General features: G+C 34.0%; 1 protein-coding gene across 1 annotated transcript in view; it reads left to right on the plus strand.

Annotated features, from left to right (window-relative positions):
• ABCC9 (ATP binding cassette subfamily C member 9) overlaps nucleotides 1-24,517 on the plus strand; it is a 180,356-nt gene that overhangs the window by 138,083 nt on the left and 17,756 nt on the right. Inside the window, exons 30-31 of the mRNA XM_044678314.1 lie at nucleotides 1,519-1,621; nucleotides 22,102-22,212. Of these exons, the coding sequence (XP_044534249.1) occupies nucleotides 1,519-1,621; nucleotides 22,102-22,212 (214 nt within the window). The remainder of the gene's footprint in view (nucleotides 1-1,518; nucleotides 1,622-22,101; nucleotides 22,213-24,517) is intronic.

Below are 24,517 nucleotides of genomic sequence, written 5' to 3' on the forward strand. Positions count from 1 at the left end.
ATAAAGTAGTAATTGGCCCGAATGATCCAGAATAAAAAATAGACAAGGAGATCAGTACACTAGGTTATTTAGTAAAATTTAGAAGAAAATCTCCTATAGCAGTGTATGTGCAGTAAACATAGGACATCAAATTACTCAATATAGAACTCATGACTCAATAGCTAGGGAAACTGGGTCCAGTTCAATGAAAGATAAGTTTCCATTAAAGTCTTATATTTTATGCCATGATAAATTCCAAGTGGATATTGAGCCTAAACATAGAAAATAATATCATAAAAATTAGAGGCAATAATAATGTTGTTTAATACCTATAGATATGGGGGAAGGAGGTATCCTTAATTGAACATGATATTGAGGATATTCTAAAAGACAATTTTGCAAGCAAGTATAAGAAGTAGTGATACCCCCCCCAATCCAGACGGGAGTTGGGGGGGGTGATCTTTGCATTAAACTGACATCCAAAACCTATTGAAAGCTAAATAAGTTTGTCAACCATTGTGACATTTAGATAAGCAATTAAAAGATAAAAACAAAGTTTTCAAAATAAAAAGAAAAATTATCAGCATCTGTCTGAAGGTGTTCAAAATCACTAATATTCAAGTAAGTGCTAATTTAAAAACTCTAGTTGGCAATGATTGTAAAAAAATGAAAAAACGAAAAAATCAATATTAGAGAAATAAGAGGAAAACATCATGTTAATTTTCTATTACTACTGTTGGAGCCAGAAACAGGTCACTGGCAAGGAGAAAACATATATATATATAAAACAATTAATAATAGCAGTCTATGAAAGCAAAGACTTGTAAGTAAATTGTATCTAACAATTGAAGAATTCTATTTAAAAAATTTTGGCATGTAAATATTTTAGAATATGACTTTGCTTTAAGGAATGATAGATATGAAATTTTTAAAAGAATACTTACAGTAAATGATACAGAGTAAAGAAAGATCCAAAAGAATGACTCATAACTATGGAAATAAAGACCACCTTGAAAAGCAAAGAACTTCTGTTTCAAGATAATGGATGTTGGTGTTATCTCATTAAAATTAAAACAAATAGCTTAACCAAATATATTTGATATTATATAATATTTAACAAAAGTTATAGAATTTTGTATATAGCATATATTTGATTAAACTTTAAAATTATATGATTGCATGTTCAGTCACTGGAAGTCACTTTTTTTTGTGGTTATGCTTATCTCTTTTCAAGACTATATTTTTTGTTTTGTTAAAAAACAAATTTGCCAGTTAACAAAAGCAACTATCTTCTGACAGTTCTTTTTTCTCAGCTAGAGAGAAAGAAAAGAAAATCTCTGTTTGCACCCTCTGTATTAACACGACAGTAGAGCAGTAGCAGTTGACCTTTATTTTAAGTAGGAGTCCGTTTACTATTCGCTCTATCTCCATTAATTTGTCACTATGTTGAGCAAGCAGTGAAGTAGTAGTAAATGACTGTTTTTTATTATTTCTGCCATTGTGTGGATAACATCATAACTTCTTTTTTGTTTTCTGCAGGCATGAAACCAGATTTAAGCAACGCATGCTAGAGTTGACAGACACAAACAACATAGCCTATTTATTTCTCTCAGCTGCCAACAGATGGCTGGAGGTCAGGACGGTACGTTCATTTCATGATTTCGAAATGGAAATCAAACAGAAATGGTCTAAATACAAAGAGGGAGGTGATTGTAAGAACCTATCTCATGCTGAAATTCAGCATCAATTTTGTGTTTATCTATCCTTTAAAATAGGTCAGGTTTGTTTATGTTTTACATGAAATTTGTTATATTATCCCAGCTAATGGTAAGACAAATAACTCCCAAAAAGGTTGTCACATTTGCCTTTTGATTACATAGGTTGATGGAAGGGCAAATATTTGTATACATTCAGCAAGAAAGGACTATTCACCTGCGTAAATATGATGAGTGAACAGATATATTAATGTTCCCTGCTGCATTGTCCTAGCTTGATAGATACATTTTATTTTCCATTATCTATTTTAATGAAAGGATGTTATTAGCTTTAGTCAATCTATCGTTCTCTCTTTATTAGTGCTGCTGCTCATTTTGGGTTCCTCATCATATGTTCACATCCTTTGCTTCCCCCTCTGTCTTTTCTATTCTTTCATCTTTCTCTATTTCTGCTATTATTTAAGAAATATCCTCTTCTCTAGCCTGGCTTTCAGAGGGCTAAAACTCAGGCACTGTATATATTAAAAATATATATCATGTATATGAAATATATATAAATGGCCCTGGGGAGGATTCCTACACTGGCCCAGGTTGAAAACCTGCTGGGGAGAGGGAGAGGAGTTAGAGTACAGGTGGGCACTGAGGTTAAAGGATGAAGGTGCATTCGCCATACCAGTGAGAATGTTTCCGAGGCATGAAATATGAACAGAGTTACTGTAGATACTGATGGGTTGGTTATAGAGCTTTAAAATGTCTACCTTTGAGGAAAAAAAATGCTCACCTACTCATTGAGCAATATGTTCATTTAAAATATTTTGATCAATATTATCTCCATTGAATTTTAGCTATGTCTAGTCTTAAATTCATTAGTCCCTTCTATAAAAGATTTAGGAGTGAAGAAAACTGTTGGAGCATAGACAAGGCTACCTAAGATAGAATGTGTTTAGTTGTTTCACAAATACACTGAATGATGCTAAACTTGTTAACTGAAGTCCCTCCTAGTGTCCCATATTCCCTCCCTTTGTTGACACAGATTCCCTGCTGAGCAAAAAAAATGACTCAGCTACACTAATACCACTAAGTTTCACAACATTTAAATTAATATCTGGCTATCAATGTGCAGCCTCTTCCAGAATAAATGGAGAAGGGAATGCTCCCCCTTGAATGACCTTTGGATATTGAAAATGAATATTTTCCTAATTTCCCATGCAGAACCTGGATTTTCATTTGAGTGTTAAATTTTTATCCTCTCAGAAGAAAATAATCTCTCTTAAAAATTAAATTAAACTCTCTAAAACAGTCAAGTAAAAATATGCTACCAACAGGCAACAGAAGATTAAAAACAGCCTTAACCTGTTTTTCTCCAATTCATTTGAGAACAAATCTATTTTTAAAGGCACAAATATATTTACTTTGAACTTGAGGTGAGTGGGCATTGACTAATATCATGGGTTTCTGCCCTTCAGCACTTCCTGCAATCAGGTTAATGGATAAGTGTTTAATATGAGTCTTGAAGGAAAGCATGCATTCTGTCCTCATGACCAAAAAAGAAGATATTAGTGGCTGAAATCTTCCAAGAAGAGGAAAGTCAGACAAAAGTGGAAAGGGAAAAAAGCATAGAAAAAATAGCTCATTACACCCAGCATCCATATGGAAAAAATAGGGTACCATTAGCTGGAAATCAAAATGCTTGTTTGAGGCAACTTTTTGCTAAGTGGGTCCTTCAGAAAATGGTTGAAGGTACTTTGTGTGTCTACATTCAATCAAAACCAAAATGCTCCCTCCCTCTCCCTGTTCCTCTCTCTGTACCTTTCTCTTTCTCTGTTTCTCTGTCTGTCTGTCTGTCTCTCTCCCCCCCCCTCTCTCTCACACACACACACACACACACACATTGGCATATATACATATATGTGTGTATATATTTACAAATATGTGTTTATGTGAAAGACTATATATGTGTGTATAGTTCCTTGTATCTTACTCATAGTTAGTCCTTAATACATATTTGCTGAATTTAATTGAGTAATGAATATCACTCTGATATTATATACATATATAATATGGCATAACTAACCTGGGGATAGAGCACTTAACATGTCTTTATACCAAGATAGATCTAGGGTAGGAATTGTCCCCTCCCTGAGAAAAGCTTTTTTTGTGATGATTGCTTTGTCTAGGTCTTGTCCTACAATCCTTTCATTGTTCTCCAATGAACGTGATTTTAGTCATCTTGTAGACCATCTCCTCAAGCATGACTGTGGTGATTAGTCAGGTTACCAACTCGATTAAAGCAATTCCACTGTCCTTTATGGAATACTACCACTGATTTCAGCTTGAGTGTATTACAGCTAAACTTATTTCTCTGTCCCCTCTTTTAAAAATCCTCATCCTGTCCTCTATTAAAGTCCTTACATGCTACCTCATGGAATGAGAGCAAATTTGTACCTTATCACAGAATCTTGAGGTGGAAAGTATTTCAGAGGCCAAATAAACCCAAATATGAAATAAATCCCTATTACAACATACCAACAAGTGGTTCAAGACAAGACCTTCAATGATAATTCATTCTTTTTCTGGATAATTAATCATTGGGAAGTTTTTCTTGATTTCATTCCAATTAAATAAGGACCTCCAATTTTTTTTTCCTTTTGCATCTACTTTCTTTCTCTGGGACAAGTCTAATTCCTCTTCCAGATAAAACATCTTCAAAAACTCAAAAGAAAAGTTTCCTGACTCCTCTTTTACTGGCTATAAGACCCTAGACAAGTCATCATAGCCTCCTGACTCAATTTTCACATCTTGAAAATAATAAATTTTTATTTTCCAGATTATATGTTGATAAAAATTTTCAATATTTTTCTGATATTTTGCAATCCATGTTCTCTTTCTCCCTCCCACTCATTTTCCTCCTCAGAAAGGCATGGAATATGATATAGCATGTACGAATGTACCAAAATAACACATATTTCCATGTTCCTCATGTTGTGCAAGGAAGCACATATTGCTTACACTAGAGAAAAACTGATGAAGAAATAAAGAATGGTATGCAATTGGAGTCTTTCTGCTCCTTCTATGGGAGTGGATATCCTTTTTTCGTCATGAATCTCTTAGAGTTGTCCTGGACTTTGCTTTGTTGATAATAGTTATGTCATTCATAATTGACCATTATATGTTATTGTTGTTTCTGTTTACAATATTTTCCTGGTTCTGCTCACTTCATTTGGCACTACTTCATATAAATCTTTCCAGGCTTTTTATGATCATTTTTTGTCATTTCTTATGGCACAGTAGTATTCCATTACAAGCATGTATAACAATTTGTTCAGCCATTTTCTGATTGATGGACATCCTTTCAGTTTCAAGTTCTTTGCTGTTTCAAAGATGCACAGTTTAATGGTCCTTTGGGTATCGTTGCAGATTGCTCTCTGGAATAGTTATATCAGTTCTCAGCCCCATGAGCAGTTTATTAGTGTCCCAATTTTTTCACATCACCTCCAACATTTATCATTTTCCTTTTTGGTCACACCAGTCTGATGGGTGTGATGTGGTACTTTGTAGTTGTCTTAATTTACATTTCTCCAAACAATAGTGATTCGAAGCATTTTTATATGACTAAAGCTATTCATTTCTTCATCTGAGAATTGCTTGTATATTCTTTGACTATTTGTCAATTGGAAAATGCTTTGCATTCCTGTAAATTTGACTCAATTCTCTATAGATTTGGGAAGTGGTGCCTTTAATTCAGAGAGATTTGCTATAAAGACTTTTTCACAGCCTCTTCGCCCTTTAATGTTGGTTGGCTTGGTTCTGTTTGTGCAGAAGCTTTTTAATTTACTGTAGTCAAAGTTATCTGTTTTATATCTCATAATGTTCTCTGTGTCTTGTTTTGACCTAAATTCTTCCCTTTTCCATAGATCTGGCAGGTAAACTATTTTGTGCTCCCCTAATTTGTTTATATCACCCTTTTTTCTTAAATCATGTATCCATTTTGATTTTACCTTGGTATATGGTGTGAAGTGGTCTATGCCTAATTTCTGCCATACTCTTTTTTAGTTTTACCATTAAGTTTTTGTCAAATAGGTATTTCTTCTTCCAAAAGCTTTTCAAACATTAGGTTACTGTGGTCATCTACCACTGCATATTGAGTGCCAAATCTATTCCATTGGTCCTCCACTCTGTTGCTTAGCCAGTACCAGAATATTTTGATGGTTACATCTTTTTAATATACTTTGAGATCCAGCATAGCTTTCTTTCATTAATTCCCTTAATATTCTAGGTCTTTTGTTCTTCCTGACCAAATTTTTTCTAACATTGTGAGGTAATCTTTGGGTAGCCTGATTGGTATGGCACTGAAAAAGTCAATTAATTTAGAAAGGAATGTCATCATTTTTATATTGGTTCAGCCTACCCTTGAGAAAATAATGTTTTCCAATTGTTCTATTTGTGTGAAAAGTATTTTGTAGTTGCAATCATATAGTTCATGTATTTGTCTTGGCATATAGATTCCCAGGTATTTTTATATTGTCTATACTTATTTTAGATGGGATTTTTCTTTCTATCTCTACCTTTGGGCTTTATTAGTAGAATAGAGAAATGCTGATGATTTATGTGGGTTCATTTCATATACTGTAACTTTGTTAAAGTTGTTAATTGGTCTTGATTATGTTTTGATTGATTATCTAAGATTTTTCAGGTATACAATTATATCATCCACCAAGAGTGATAGCTTTATTTCCTCATTGGCTATTCTAATTCCTTAAATTTCTTCTTCTCTTATTGCTTTAGCTAACAATTCTAGCATAATATTAAATAGTTGTGTGATAATTGACATCCTTTTTTCACTACTGACCATTTTGGGATGGTTTCTAGCTTATCCCCATTATAGATTTTGCTGATGGTATTAGATAGATACTGTTTATCATTTTGAGGAATGTTCCATCTATTCCAGTATTCTTTAGGGTTTTTAATAGTAATAGGTGTCTTATTTTGTCATAAGCTTTTTCTGCATCTATTAAAAAACTTAGTTTTGTTATGGGTATGGTCAATTATGTTGTTAATTTTTATAATACTGAATCATCCCTGCATGCCTGAAATAAAACCTATCTTGTCACAATGTATGATCCTTTTTGTATACTGCTATAATCTTCTTACTAGTATTTTGTTTAAAATTGTGTTAATATTCGTTAGAGATATTTGTCTATAGTTTTATTTTTCTGCTTGTTTTAAGTATCAACACCACATTTCTGTCATAAAGGGAATGTGGTGGAGTTCCTTCCTCTATTATTTTTCTAAATGGTTTATGTAATATTGGAATTAACTGTTCTTTAAATATTTTGTGAAATTTACTTATGACTCCATCTTGGGCTTTTTTCTAAGGGAGTCCATTGATGGCTTGTTTGGTTTCTTTTTCTGAGAAAGAATTGTTTGAATGTTTGATTTCCTCTTTTGTTAATCTGGGCAATTTCTTTAAATATTCTCCTATTTTATTTAGATTGTCAGATTTGTCAAATAATTGGGCAAAATAACTCCTAATAATTGCTTTAATTTCCTCTTCATTGGTTGTAATATTTTCATTTTTAATATTAGTTATTTGATTTTCACCTTTCTTTTTTTGATCAAATTAATGAATGGATTAACTATGTCATTGATTTTTTGTAAAACCAACTCTTTGTTTTATTTATTAGTTTAATTATTTTCTTACTTTCAATTATATTAATTTCTTCTTTGATTTTTAGGATTTCTATTTTGTTGTTTAATTGGGGGGGGGGTTAATTTGTTCTTTTTTCTAGATTTTTTAGTCAAATTCCAAGTCCATTGATCTATTCTTTCTCTGTTTTGTTGCTTAAAGATATAAATTTTTCCCTTTGTGCTGCTTTGCCTGCAACCCAAATATTTTGATATGTTGTCTCCTTGTGATTCTCTTTAATGGAACTGCTTATTGTTTCTATGATTTGTTCTTTGACCTACTCCATTCTTTAAAATAAGGTTATTTAATTTCCAATCAGTTTTAGTTTTTTCTCCTCCAATCCTTTGTTCAGTTTAATTTTTTATAGCACTATGGTCTGAAAAGGATGCATTTAATATTTCTGCTTTTCTGCATTTGATTGTGAGCCTTTTATGTTCTATTATATAATCATTTTTTTTTGTTAAGGTGCCATGAATTTCTGAGAAAAAGGTATATTCCTTTCTGTTCCCAATCTGTTTTCTCCAGAGGTCTATCAAGTCTAACTTTTCTAAAATTCTATTCATCTCCTTAATTTCTTTCTTTTTTTCTGGTTTGATTTTTCTAATTCTGAGAGGTGAAGGCTAATGTTCCCTACTGATATGGTTTTATTGTTTATTTCTTTTTGTAATTCATGTAGTTTCTCCTAGAGAAATTTGGATACTTTACCATTTGGTGCATAAATGTTTAATATTGATATTACTTCATCATTTTATGCTTCCTTTTATCAATGTGTAATTTCCTTCCTTATCACTTTTAATTATGTTAATATTCACTTTTGCTTTATCTGAGATCATAATTACTACCTCTGCTTTTTTAACTTTAGTTGAAGCAGTAGTTGAAGCAGTAGAAGAAGTAGATTTTGCTCCAGCCCTTTAACTTTACTCTGTCTCCTGCTTTAACTTTGTCTCCTTACTTTAAGTGAGTTTCTTGTAGGTAGCATATTCTGAGATTCTGGCTTTTAATCCACACTTTTATCCTTTTATGTTTTATGGGTGTGCATCTTGAAAATAAGATAATATGGCATATGATATAGTATATAGAAAGATTTGGACTCAAAAAACTTGGATCCAAGTCCCAGATCCTTCTCTCATTAGTTTTGTAATCTTGAATAAATCACTCTCTGTCAACTGTATTTATTACAGGTGAGAATATTCTTGGATTCTCATTATCCCCTGTCCATTTCTATATATTAAAATTTTCTCTAGATATACAATCTCAACTTATTCACAAAACATAACTCTGAAAAGTAATATAAATAAAAAGTCTTTCTTCTCTTTGTTTTATAAATTTGGATGTTAACAAGAATGCTTTGACTTCAAGTTTCTAGGTTATTTGTTAATATAACATCTCTCTGAAAATATAGTTTATTGGTATCTTTTGTTATTTCATCACCTCTATTTCCTGTGTCCTTCTCCTTTTTCCCTCCCAGAGAGCCTTCTGACCTTATATACAGTACTCTCCTTCCATGGTCATTCGCAGCTTTTCTAATAATTAGAGGGTAGGGGCGACTTTTCATATATTTCCTTAAGGACCAAGGTGGACCTTATAGTTTCAGGGAGTTTTATTTTAATTGTGTTATTGTTGTTCTTTCCATTAACAAGGTTGTCACTGTGCACAAAATTTTTCCAAGTTTTGCTATTTTACTTTGCATCAATTTTGTATCAGACTTTCCATGCTTCTCTTGATTCATCATATTCATCCATTCTTAGAGCACAGCAAAATTCCATTAAATTATTGTATCATAGTTTGTTTAATGATCCTTTGACCAATGAATATTTACTTTGTCACTGCCAAAAAATGTCATTATAAATATTTTTGTGTATGTATGGTCTTTTGGGGGTACTGATCTAGGAAGATATAACTATTAATGGAATTTTCCCAATAATGGGCATTGATTGACATTTTCACTTTTTAGCGTAATTTTTCATCATAATTCCAAATTACTTTCCAGAATAGTTATAATAGTTCAGAATTCCATCAGTAGTGCAATAGAATATTTATCTTCCCAACCCCTCCATTATTGATAATCCTTATCTTTTGTTGCCTTTGACAGTTTGCTGGCCATTAGGGAAAATCTCAGTGATTTTTTTGCTTTTCATTCATAATTAGTGATTTGGAGCATTCTTTCATATGATTAGTAATAGTTTGTAATTCTTTTGACTTTTTTATCATTTGCATTTATCTCTTGGGAGAATATTAAGCTATAGTCCAATACAACTTAGAGTTCAAACTATTTCAGTAAAATTTTCCTTCCTTTTTTCATTCACTACACATTACAACATTGTGATTATTAGACTACTTAAATGTATACACACATATATCTAAATATACATAACTCCATTATTTAATAGACACTGATTTCATCATTGCTTTTCCTCCCTTCTCCTTAAAAGACTGAAGATCAGTAGAGGTGTAGTGAATGGATTCAGAAGTCCTACGTTCAAGTCTTGATCTTGCTACTTACTGGTTATGTGATCTTGAACAATCACTTAAGTTTTCAGAACCCCATGCCTGTTCATTTGTTCAGTGAAGATGATGATAATTATGTCTGTCCACCAGATGGCACTTCTGGTCACTCAGCTGAGCCTCTTTAATAAAAGAGTTACCTCACACTTAACACTAGTAATTCCAGTGCTATCCTAGTCCACTCAGAAAATATTCTGGAAAAGTACCAAGCTATCTATTTCTTTCAGAATGTGAATGACTTTCTATCCTTAGCTCTTTCGGTGTTAAGATCTTTTAAAGTATTATAGATTTGCACAATGAAAATCAGTTGTCAAACTCCCACCTTTGGAAAAACTGACTTCCATTTATTAATTTGCTATATTTCATTGAATTTTAATGTGTGGCAATAGCATAGTAGAATCACTTATCCAGAGGAGCAGATAAAATCTATTAAAGTAATATTTACTGCATTTTATGCTTGGCATAGAATCATTAAAGATAATGAAACAATAAAAATAAAATGTCCTGTGAACTATCGCTGTGCTTCACTTCTGAAGCCTTTCATATGTCCTGGTAGCAGCCAGATTATAGACAGAATGTTCCAAAACCAAGAGTTATAGGAAATACAGTTTCAGTTTCTTAGTGTCCACAGCCACCCTTCCCACTAGAGCACAGCTTACAACTGATTTTGACTTGTAAATATAGGAGGGCTGGTCATTAGATAAAGTCTAAGAAATGCTAGATCTCTCAGATCTGGGCTGAACAAGAATTTACTGATCTCTACAACATTCTCAATCAGTGTCCCACAGATAAAAAGAATTTCCCTTTCTTGCCACATTTAGATTATCCTTTGAAGAACTGGGGGAGTAGACTTGATGGTAGGCCACAACAAGGATAAGTTGTCCTGGCCTAGAGTGTCTCTCTGACATTGAGACTTTTGTCTCTTATCCCTCTTGTCATCCATCAAATTTAATTTGAAATGTTAAAAAATAAATAAAGGTTAAAATACCAACAAATCAAAGAATGATAAAAGTCTAAAAGAACAAAATCATTTGGCTGGTAGAAACATGAGTTAGAGTGTGACCACCCGAGTTGCTCTGGCAGCAAATTAAGTATTTTTTTCTTTGGATGCCAAGTAATGAGGACTTTACTTGTGTGAAATGTATCACTACAACATAACCTTTGAAAGCTGCTTATGTTTAAAAAAAAAACACAATGTTTTCTCTTCATTCCTTTGCACTAAACAATTCCAGCTTCTTTGGCATCTGCATTTCCATTTGCAAAAATTGTGTAACTCTATCTAAAGGCTGTCTTTCCAAGGCTTTGTCTTGCTGTGTGGTGAAAGGATAAAAGAATATTCACATATAATGAAGCCAAAAAAATGAAAGAATGTCTTTAGAGTCAACAGACTTAAAATTAAAATACTCCCAGGAGTCAGTCTATATGAGGGATTGTGAAACAAAGGGAAAGTTGTGTTGTAGGCAATTCTAGGTGATTTCAGGAGTCTAAAATAGACACATAAAATGCCAGGGCACCTCGTTTTGACATCTTGTTTTGTTTTAATATCAAATCACATCTCCTGCTGCAAGATATTGTGCCCAAAGAAAGATTTACCTACTACTTTTTAGTTGTCTTCAGGGATTTTTGCATATTTTCCATATTTATAGATAATCGCCACTTTCACTAAAAATCCATTTACTAGTGTTTTTGAACCAATAGAAATTAGACCATGCATCTTTTTCTTTTTATGCCATGTGTCTCTATACCTAGAAAATAAATCCTTCCTTTGTCTCGATGGTGTCAGATATGAAATGTCTGGACCATCTAGATTCTTCAGGTCAGTTCATCTAAATATGTGGAAACCCTTCTCATGAGTTGATACTGTTAGTCAGCAGCATTTGAATCAGTATTTTTTTTCCCAACTCAATTCACTGAATCGATTGATGATTTGGGTATTGTGTAACCACAGTACTAGTTACTGCTGTTAAATTAAATATCCAGATTAAGTATCCAATCTGAAGTTAACTGGGATTTCTTTCTTTGGTTTCTCCATTCAATTGCCTTTTCAGTGCCTATTTGCAGTGCCCATTTATTGACAAAGAAAACTACAAAGACCACATTGTTATTCAATAACTCTTACTAAAGTTTTTATAATAAAGAAGGTAGAAACTAGAAGCCAAAATGAGATCCACAGCTAATTTTAAAACCATGGCTTCAGTGAAAGCCATCATTAATTTAAAAGTCTCGATCGTTGATACTGTTGCATTTGTTACTGAAAAGAAGGAAATGGAAGATTTTTTATTTTTACCAGGAAACTACTCAGTAGGTGGTGACTTATATGATCTTATGCTACATGTTAAAGAGGAATAGTAGGATAAGTATGAGAATACGTACGATGTTAACAGATTGTAAAGAGCCTTGAATCACAGTTGAAGGGTCTTACTACCTACTAGAGATTCTTAACAATGGAGTGACATGTCCAGATTTATGCATAGGGAAGAGTATATGAGGGATTATTTAGAAGTACAGAGGAGAGATGAGAAGACTTATTATAGCAGAATATTACAACAATCTAGGCATGCAGGAATATGAAAGCCTATATAGAATAATGGCAGTGGGAACAGAGAGAAGGAGGGTGTGAGTGTAATCATACAGGTAGAATAAAAAGAAATGGTTAATTAATTGGTTTAGATACGAAATGTGAGGGAGAGAAGTAAAAAAAAGTGTAAGATTTCAACATGAGACTGGTCCAACGTCAAAAATAGTTTTAAATTAAATACAACAGGTTTTAGATAGTTAATCCCAATTTGAACATCATAAATTTGAAGGGTCAGCACTGCACTAAGGTATAGATATCCCATAGGCTGCTGGAAGCATAAATTAGGAGTTGGCAAAAGAAATCTAGGGCTAGAAATGGAGATTTGCAAGTCATCTGGATAGAGATAATAATGGGAAACAGGTAATCAGCGTGCTTATATTAAGAGTTTAATATCTATTGGCTATGTTACTGAATTCTAAGAATACAAAGACAAAGGTAAAATAGTGCCCGTCTTTAAGCAGCTTCTATTCTCTCAGAAGAGACAAGAGAAGGAAAACCTTATGGTAAGGAAAGAGGTAAGGACTACTAATTAGAAATAATACCTTTGTTGGATTGAGAGCCAGGCCTAGAGATGGGAGGTCCTAGGTTCAAATCCGGCCTCAGACACTTCCCAGCTGTGTGACCCTGGGCAAGTCACTTGACCCCCATTGCCTACCCTTACCACTCTTCCACCTATAAGTTAATACATAGAAGTTACAGGTTTAAAATAAGAAAAAATTAAAAAAAAAAAGAAATAATACCTTTGACATTAAAGAGAGATGTTAAGCCTTACTTGGGGCTAGAAACGAATGTGTCGGGTTATGGAAAGACCTCATGCAGACGTTAGCATTTGAGTTGCAGCTTAAATGAACCCATAGGATTGGATAAGATTTCTAGGGGACAACGAATTATTAAAAAAAGAAGAGACAGGTTAGAAAGACAATTAGGAAACTTCAGTGGAGTTAGAAATGGATCTGTTTGAGTGGAGGACCAATAATGTATGAAGTTCCAAAAATCGTAAGGAAGAGAGTATATAAAATGAAAGGTCATGGAGGATTTCATGGATATTGCCAGATTTCATATAAATAAGAATGTTACATAGAACAGCTCACAAAATGTGTATATGCTTGAGCAACTGCCTAGATCAGAATTCTCTTTTAAAAACAATTAGCAATCTTCCAGGTCAGCATTATTCTTACATGAAATTGTGAACCCAAGGATATGTGTCTTCAGGCTCCCTCCCCCTATTTCAGTACTTTTTTAATCCTATTTTAGCATTCTCTTCTTCTCCAGGCATCCAATAGTCTCATGAGATGGCGTCTGCTGTCAAAAAAGCCAATGATCTGATTAACTTATTCACACCATAATTTTATGAATTTTATTTACTACCCTACCAAAAATAGTCATATATTTAACAGACTGTGAAAAGAAGCTATGCTTAATCTAAAAGCACAAATTGTTAATGGTGGAATTGGGGATATCAGTACACCTCATACCACAACAAATGGGCCTTATCCAACTATATAAGACCTACTTAAGCAACAGCAGGAATGAGATAAAAGCAAAGCCTTTTAATAATTGTATTAAATAAACTTCTTAACTATTAGAGCTTTCCTAGAATGGACAGTCTGCCCTGAGAGGTGATATTTCCTCTCTCCTTCAGAGGTTTTCAAGCAGAACCTTCTGATATGTTGTAGCAGAGATTGCTTCCACTAGATTCCTTCCACTATACTAGATGACCATTGAAATCCCTTCCAACTCTCAAATTTTGTGGCACTCTGCAATGGAGTGCTTAACAGATTATTGTCAGGAATGGAATTTCTCCAAGCAAATAAACAATTGCTTGACCCTGCCTTTTTAAAGGCTCTAAAAGAGAAGAGCAAAAACAAAAGCAAAAATCAAACAGCAAGGATAGTAGATTTTAAGCTGTATGAAACTTTACAGTTCATCTAATTCAGTCTCATCATTTTATATATGAAGAAACCAAAACTCATAGGCATCAAATAACTTGCCCACATTCACACGAGCAGTAAGTAGGCAGAACCAGGACGTGTGCTTTGCCACTGTACTTTTTTTTTTAACGCTTATCTTCCATCTTGGAGTCAACAAGGCAGAAGAGTGGTAAGGGTAGGCAATGGGGGTCAAGTGACTTGCCCAGGGTCACACAGCTGGGAAGTGTCTGAGGCCGGATTTGAACCTAGGACCTCCTGTCTCTAGGCCTGGTCCTCAATCCACTGAGCTACCCAGCTGCCCCCACCACTGTACTTTTAAAGTGAAATGTTAAATTTACATCTACATGGTTGAAAGCATCAAAATAATGGGTTGCTCTTTATTTCAGGGGAAAGTCAAGCTAGGACTAAAAGTATCTCTTAAAATAATAAAGAGCTGTTGGTTTTCTACCCTTCCACTCAAACTATATCCTACAGTCTCCCACCCTTATTCATTCTAGCAATATTCATTCAGGCTCAATAGAATCACTGGCATTTCTAAAAATATTGTCCACATCAATAGTTCATATGCCATGACTGAATTTTAGCATACTGAAAGTGCATACTGGACAATGAATCAAGAGTTCTGATTTCTAGTCCTGGCTCTCCAACTTGTTAGGCATGTGACCCTGTTAATTCACAATTTCTCATCCTTAAAATGGAGCTTTACCTGCCTCAGAAAAAAGCATATGCATATGTTACAAAGAATTGTGTAAGGTATTCCAGAAGGATAAAATATCAATGTAAAGGACTAGATCATCATTTCTTGAAGCAATTTTACATATGGGCTGAAGCAATGTATAAATACATATGTATCCCAAAATACAAAAACTTGAAATTACAATTTTAGCTCCATTGAATTGTCAAAGATATAGTAAAAAAATATGTTGACCAATTTACTTTTGACAGCAAATTCCATAGATGTAAATACTGCTTGGCTTGCCTTTTGTGATAGGATAAATAGATGGGAAAAATAGAATAAAGAGAGGCCACATATCTGGGTAATGACCCCTTTTTAAACACCTGGTATATTTCAATTAAATAGATCTTGATTGGTCCATTTTTCTTATTTGCAAGTATGATGCTAGTTCTATACAATTGCATGGGGACAGTATCTAACCTACCTTTGAAGGTTATCTACAGTTTGTAAATGTCCACATGCTGCCAAATAACTGTATATTCTCTTTCTTTTAAAATATTTACAGCAGAAATGAATATTTAGAATTTCTTTCTTTAGCACTGAAAGAGAAGTAGCCAAAACACTTTGCACAGTAGGAGGTCAAATATTTTGGAAATAAATAATATATTTTTTGCTATTCTATAGCACCTTTCATGCAAGTTTCAAAAATTTTAAAAACTTTAATGAGATCAAAATTCTCTCCATGTTGCATCTTTAAAATAGCATTTTCACTATAGAATAGTGGAATGTGTCCTGGATTTTTAATCAGAGTCACTGGATTCAAATGTCTGCTTTTCCTCTCACTTCTGTGTAAACATTAGTAAATCACTTCATACTTCTAGGTCTTAGTTTTTTCATCCTAAAATAATATATAATATGTGATCTCTATTAAGTCAGATCATGACCAGTCTGGGGTCCTTTATCTACCATGATTCTTGTGAGTGTCTCCTAAAAATCCACCATATTGGAAGGACTGGAAACCTTCTATATGTCCAGTAAAGTCAAGTTAACAAGCCTTAAGTATCCACCATGTATCAAGCACCATGCAAAGCTCTTGGAAAGAGAGGCAAAAAAAAAGAGAGGCAAAGAGAGGCAAAAAAGATCTTTCCTCTCAACGTGCTTATAGACTAATTGGAGAGAGACTTTTTAATTTTTATAAGTATCCATTTAGTACACAGTTTGTCCATCTGTTAGCCCTCATTCTTGTTCTCTACCTGACTCATCTTCTTTTCCAATCATAAATTTTCCCCATGAAAGATTTTACAATGCTCTTTTGCAAGTAAATCATTGTGGTGCCTGTTGTTATTTATGACCACCATATGTTTACTGAACTTTGGTTTACCTGAAATTTTTATTATTCCAAGATCTTGATATTCTATGAATCAAAAACATATTAGAAACAGAATGTTGGTATTAAAAAGATAGGTCTTCATATCAAGGGAAAATTGGAACTGTTGACATTTCTGTAGTTTTCTAAATGCAATTTACCCCATTTTTTCCTCTAGTCAATTATGAGCCTCACCCATTGTCTGTCTGCATTACCTGTTCAAGATAGAAATACATAATGAAACTCACATCCAATTCATTTTCATAGTCTGATCCCCTCATGAAACAAATAATCTGTTTTCATGGTCATAAAATGAGGCAGATCTATGATTAAGCTGAGACACTTCTTGATGCCAAGGAACTTATATTCGCCTAAAAGAATATGGTATTTCCACAGATTAGTAAATATCTAATTATATGAAGTTCTGCATTAAGGGTGGTGAGCAGTGTTTTCCAACCATTCTATTTTACCTACTACTGGCTCATGACTCAGATGAATCTCTGTATAAACACTCCTTTGCACTGGGAAAATATATCAAATGATCTATATCTTCTTTAGTTCCAAGCCTTCAGCCAGAGACAATGTCCTTACAAAATATCTCAGGGATAGATCTATTTTTCCCCCTTCTTTGCGAATACCTCCACCCAATAGCCTTCTTATTTCTAATAAACACACCCAGCCTAGCAAAGGTCTATGATTAATAGTGTGTTTAAAGACAAACCAAGCATTTGAAAAAAGAAAGCTAAACACACTTTCCAGTGCCTATTATAAGGAAAGGCGTCAGGCTTCCATTATGGAGCCCACAGGGAGAAAGAGAATATACAGGATTGCTACCTTGCGATCTATAACCAGGTTGATTTTCCACATGACTAGTCTGCTCCAACAGCCTTGCTCTAAAAGTAACAGAATTTGAGAGCTAGAAGGCACTTCAGTGGCCATCTGTTGTAATCCTAAATCAAAGTAATCTCGTATTTACCAAATAATCATTGAGCTTCTGCTTCAAGACTTTTAAAGGGTTGGACCTTTCACACTTTCACATAGCTTTATTATTTAGGAAGATACTCCTGAATTTGACTGCCCTCCAAGGTCAAAAGGAGCAATCTTATCCTCCAAATGACAGCAATTCAAATACTTGAAAACAGTTTTTTCAGTCTCCCCCCACCCAGACCTCTTTCTTTTCTAAGCTAAATCCAATTCTTTCAACTCATCCTCATGTAGCATACATTCAACATATTGGTTGATTTTCTCTGACACCCATTAGTGAATGTAATTAAATGCAAATTTTTAACTTTTAATGTGCCATTCTTCACATTGAATGATGATGCTAGTAACCCACCATCAGTAAGGCTTTTCTTTTGAATTGTTTTCAGTAGTGATAATGGAGTCATCACATGTATCCATACTCTTCTTCAATACCCTTTGTGACCAATAGTACACCTTTTTGACAAAGTTAATAAAATATGCTCTATTCGTTTTTTTAAACCCTTACCTTGTGTCTTAGAATCACTACGGTGCATTTGTTCTAAGGCAGAAGAGCAGTAAGGGTTAGGCAATGGGGGGTTTAAATGACTTGCCCAGGGCCACATAGCTAGGAAGTATCTGAGTCCATATTTGAACCCAGATCCTCCCATCTCTGGGCATGGCTCTCAATCCACTGAAGGATACCCAGCTGCCCACTCTATTCATTTTACTAATAATAATACATAAAAATTAAAGTTTCAGTCTTTTTTTAATTAACTGAATGCCATTTTCTTTGAAATAATGTCACCTGAAATCAAGGACACACACCCTCTCTCTTTCATAGACTTGAATAGATAAAATTCAGCTTTGGGGACTCCGAACCCCAAAGAGAAGAATGTATCATTTTTCTTGTATCTTCTGGCTCATCTTATTTCTTCCTGGAGTTATTCTAGGAAAATCTTCTTAACAAATTTTAGATTTTCAGGGTCTTCCCAAAAGGAATTACAGAGTCCCTTCTAGAAAAGTTTGTCAGTATATAAAGTAGTAGATGTCAAAAAGAGGACAGTGTGTTTCCTTTACCATAAAAGAAACAAAATACCAAACAGTAACCTATCACAAAGTATTTATAGGAGCCAATAGATACATAACACGCATGAAAAGGATGGGTAAAAGAATGGATCATTCTATTATGCTGTCCAAGAAGGTAAAGAGTCCTGGGAGACTGACTTATAGGTCTATTGTTGAACAGATTTTCTTTTTACCCCAGTCTGCATTTATTGAGCAAGCAGGTTGAGATCCAGGTCTTCTGGCTAGTCAAGTTATAATTTGGGCTTTAAGATACCAGGATGATTGGTGTTGTCACAAGAAGCACTTCTTACTGTCAAGTCAGCACATGAGCTTCAGAATTCCCAAACTCATGAGTGCAAAGTCCATGAACTAAGCACCAGGGTTAGGAAAATCTAGATCATGATTACTGTCCAATCACTTTTCCTTGAAAGAAATAAACCAAAAGAGAAAATGAGGGATATGTGATAAAGGCTTAGGCTCATCCACATTTACTCTCTGCCATATGCATGTAACTGTTTCTAGGGAGAGAGAAAAGAGCAAAATCCACTTAGAAGTTCAAGAGAAAGCTGTTACAGTCCTAAGCCAGGCATTCAAAAATACTGGAAAAAAAGAGAAAGGCAAAGACTCCATCCTCTCCTTTTAAGCCTACTTAGGGAGCAGCTCTTCTTGACTCAGTGACCAGTTTTCTTTGGCATAACTCCTACTTTCACATTCCTATCTTCATCATAGGGACCAACTAATAGTCTTGGGTCAGACATAAACTCTTGCAAGGACCCAAAGTATGTATATCAACAGAAGTGCTTTCCTCAGCCTCATCACCCTTGTATTATAAAAAGATTATATTTTCAAGAAAGTATCACTTATACAGTCTCTAGATTGTGCCAGACATATGGCTTTAACTAATTTCTGGAATGAACTGGTTATTTTCTACATTCAGATATTTTCAAAGAAGTGGGGTACTCATTATGAAGGATATGATCAGATAGAGAGATAGATAGATAGATAGATAGATAGATAGATAGATAGATAGATAGATAGATAGATAGATAGATAGATAGATGGATGCATTGACATATCTGGCTTTGGGCAAGTCATTTTATCTACCACACCTCACCTTCACTCATCTTTAGACTAAATGATTTATAAAGTTCCTTCCAGTTCTAAAATTCTATAGTTCTGTTTCTGCTTCTTTTATCTGCAACACAGTACATTTTCCACTTCTACATACCCCAACCAAACTGGACTTTGCCCTACCCCCTGAATAATATCCCACACTTTCCTGCTTCTGTGACCTTTGCTCATTCTTTTTTCCTTTTCTTAAAATGTCTTTAGGAATTGCAATAGCAAAAAAAAACAAAAAACTTTTCATCACAAGGTGCCAACTTACTGTTGATGCTTATCTTTGTATTTATTGAGGTTGGTCCTCAGTAAAAAACTTGTTAATCTGTTACTCTAGCCAAAATGGAAACTTTTTCTAGCATGATACAGCATACCAGAGTTTGTGCTGTGCTTGCCTGACTTTCCAGAATTCAGAGCCACCACCTTATCACAATGAGGCACAGAGTAAGACTTTTTAAAGATATATTAAAACATTCTATTGTCTTTATTACTTGCTGATTATCAGAAAGTGTTTGATGTGTGAGGACAAAATGTCTAAAAAGTCTTATAAAGTAGAATGTTCCTCATATGTATCAAGATCATTCAGAATTCCTTGGACTTATACCAACAGAAATAACTATATTCAGTGACCGTCTGATAATAAGCAAATGAACTGAGTCATAAAACAGGAAGACATATAGTTTTATACATATATACATATATATATTTACGAAAAATATTTACCAACATGATCGAGGAGATCCAGCACAGAGTCCAGGTTGAGAAGGAATTGTCTGTGGATACAGAGAGTCTCCAAATGCTACTGTTAGTTGCATCAAGTAGCAGGACAGCACAGAACCTCCTGGAAGGGGTTTTATAACAATTTAAAGGAGTTTAGCCTGCATTTTCACATAGGAAAAACCAAGTGTATTCGTAATATTTATTGCTTATACTTCAATTAGCATTTGGATGGACTTCTTGTAGAGTCTGTCCAACTGATATGTATACTTAGAAAAGATTGTATAGATGGTCAGTGAGCTGATCCCCAAGTTGAAATAGTGGAGGAGATGGGGCTGTATCACTTTTAGAAAATGACTAAATTCCCTTTCTGACCCCAGGGTTCCCATGAAAGTAAGTTCCATTTTCTTAATACCTGTATTATTCTATCAGTGTTGTATATGGCATGGAAACATGGAACCCCTTTGATTCATTCTAGAGAACCAAAAATAAATGTCACACAGAGAGCAATGAAGGAGGATGTGTGAATAGGTTGCAACATAAAACCAACGAAGAACTCTGCAGAAGAACAGGAATAAAAGAGGTCATCAAAATTGTGTAACAAGAAAAAATCATGGTATAGACGCACAACAAGAGTAAGAAATAAACAAAGAGAGTGCTCCACTGGTCAGCTCACAATGCCAAGAGAAATTGAGAATGATTTCATACTTATTAGGTATATTCCTTACAGTAAACTTTTAGAATACTATGAAAAATAGACACACAGTTTGAGTAAGGTCAGGATGTGTGTCATTGGAGAGACGCCTGAACTGTTGAAATCACAAATCCATTTGAATATTTGAGAATGTCTTTTCTATAATGCCTCTTTAATTGTGCATCTTATAAAGCCCAATTCAAATGTCATATCTCCAAAAAGGAGGTTGCATAGTAGAGTGATTGGGACTTGGGACATGTCTGAATCCCAATTTTGGTTGCTACCTATATGTTTGTAGAAAGTCTGGGCCTCAGTTTCTTCATTAGCAAAATGAGGAGCTGGGGTTTGATGGCTTCTGGGATCCTTTGTAAGTTAAAAAATCCCATTTGATTCTAAAGCCTTCCTTCTCTTATGCCTAATAATAAGCAGTTTTATTTTCCTTCAGCTTTTGCTTAGTCCTCTGTATGTACCACTCTTCTGTGCTTATCCTGTATAATTTTACATTATTGTTATTTTTGCATGTGTCACCTCTCCTAATGAGGGAGAAAGTGTGTCATGGCTCACCTAGCACCTAGTACCCTTAGATGCATACATTGGAGATAGCTAATAAATGTTCATCAGATTGATAAAATGGGCTGTTGTATGATAGAACAGGATGTTATATGATACCTCAGACAAAAAACTGACTGGCATTTTAGCAACTCCTTTCTTTACTGAGTTTCTGAGAGATAAATGTTCTAAATTTTAATAGGCAGCCAGAGATAGAGTCCTGCCAAGGCCATGACTTGCATACTAAAGAGTTCTAGCACTAGCAGTCACAGATCACTGGTGAAAAGCCATGAACTAAAACTCAGACACAAATAAAGGCAAAGTGCTAAAATTAGAGACACATATAATTGCCAATCTGAACAAAGAAATTTTCCACTTCACGTCATCACTGACATTCCTCTGAAAAGCTAGATATTTAGACTTATAGGACATATGTGAAATACTGAAAAGTACTTTCTCTTCTATAGAATTCTCTGGTGATTACTCCCTGGTGGAGAAGGTAGGCCAGTCCCATTGAGTTGAAAGTTTTTAAATAACCAATTTTTGATTACTTTTTAGGATTATTTGGGAGCATGTATTGTTCTTACTGCAGCTGTTGCATCTATTGCCTCGATTACTGAAACTTCTTATTCTGGTCTGGTGGGTCTGGGTCTCCTGTATGCACTTACGGTACGTATAAAGGAAAATAATTTAGAGGAAAATGGATTTGTGTAAAAGATTATACAAATACATATATATATATATGTATATATATATTTAAAACCAACATATTGTTATCTTTCTAGGTCAATTCTCGTTAATATGTTGTAGGGGAAGAACTTGAAATAAATAGCGAAATGAGTGTCTTCTAAGTACTGGATTCAGACCAAAGCCAAACAAATTCAGGACAACTTGGACTAGATTCAGGCTCTATGAGCCAATTTTTTTTAATTGCGAGAAACTCCCTTCTCCCTCCCTCTGCACTCTACTGTGTGCACGTGCGCACGTGCATGCACGCACACACACACACACACACACACACACACACACCCACTCAGTTCTCAAACTCAAAGTGCTCTGAAGCCTATAGAAAAAAATATATATTACTTGTTTAACTACACTCTATTTTCTGTATTGACACATATGACCTTATATTGACTATGGCTATAAATTAAGCATGGGAAAATGAAGGAATTATTAGAATAATGAAGGCCACCAAAAAATTCAAAAGTTTTTTTTTCCCTTTTTCAGAGCAAGTTACTATTATAGACTTAGGGATATAGGACTCCCTAGTTTGTCCTAAGTATATAGATTTCATTTATAGAGATTTTCATTTGGAGAGGTAAAATAATGTTGTTACATATAGTAATAATTTAATTTAATAATTTAATAATAATTGGAACTTATAAAGCACATTATATACTATTGGATCTGAAAGTAGAATAAGAAACCATATATATCAGAGGTTCTTAAACAAGGGCCTATGAATTTGTGTGCATATTTTATATTTTAATAACTTTTAATATAATTGGTTTCCTTTTTGATCATATTGTATGTATTTACAACATTCTTAGAAGAAATATATAGGCTCCATTAAGCCATGCCACAAGAAAGGTTGAGATCTAATCCAAATAATCTCCCCTACAACATAAATGACATATGGTCATTCCGCCTTAGTTGAGGATTTCCAAGTAAGGATTGCTCACAAATTTCTAAGGCCCATTTTACTTCTTGATAGCTTTAATTATTAGCAAATTTTTCTATGCATAAAACCTTAATTGTCCTTTTTCTACTTCTACTTTTTGCCAAAAGTATTTCCATCAAACGATTAGTGATTACATCAGTCAGTCTTTGCTGAATTCACCCAAGTGTACTATCTTTTAACTCTCCTTTCTCCTTTCTATCAAAAAGAACAACAGAAGAAACATTGCTTTGGCACATTATATCTACATAATTGTCCTGATCTACCAGTCTAATAATCCTTCAAATAAGGAAATGTGATTATTGTGGCATTTTCTGTTAGGTCCCTTCCTTGAATTTTATTTTCTTTGGATTTCTAAGCATCCCTACCATTATTCTTTTTCCTACCTTTTAAGTACTCTCCATAATATCTAGCTTGGTATGTGTGTGTGTGTGCATATGTGTGTATGTGTGTTTGTGTGCCTATGTGTGGAACAAAATTCCACATCATATCCCTTCCACATCACAAATTTCCCCATTGTGGTTTCAATATATTGTAGGTCAGCATAAGAAATTAAATGGGAATTTGGGAGGGGGGGTTTGCAGAAGCCACAGAAAACACAAAAAAGGCTAGAAACTCAGAAATGCTTAAAATATATGCATAGTATTGCATAATATCAACATATTTTATCTTTTAATACCACAAATAATGACTTTTTAAAAGTTAAAATGAGTAAAAAATTTGTGAAAAGAATGCTGAGCAAAAGGCTAAAAACCATCAAAAGGCTAAAAATGTAGCGATATCTTTAAAGATTTAGTAACTCATAAATGTATAAAATCTATTAATATTACCTGTAAAGTATGTTCAGTATTATTCTCTGTAAATTAGTTTCATTTGTTTCTATATTCATTAATTTTTAAATAGTATTTTTACTTAACATTGGCCCAAGTATAGACTATGACCAAATACTTGAGGTAAATCATACAATAAGGTATTATAAATACTCCATAAAAGAAAAACAAAAAAAATCAAAATGATTTTCTAGAATGAAGAAAGGGCCAAAAAATTTAACATGAGTTTTCCAGATGCTGGGGGGGGTGGAGTTGCTGCACCTCTAAACCTCATGATATGGAAGGGATACCCATATGTGTCCACACACACACACAAACACACACACACACAGATTGTAGATTCCTGAGGCCAAACATATCATATTTGTTTTATAGCTTCATGGCACTGAGTATATGTTAAAAACATAGAACTTATAGTTAAAAGAATAATTTTTAAACTATTATCAAATACCAAATCATTACT

This window comes from Gracilinanus agilis, chromosome 5 (assembly GCF_016433145.1).
Source record: "Gracilinanus agilis isolate LMUSP501 chromosome 5, AgileGrace, whole genome shotgun sequence".
Lineage (NCBI taxonomy): Eukaryota > Metazoa > Chordata > Mammalia > Didelphimorphia > Didelphidae > Gracilinanus > Gracilinanus agilis.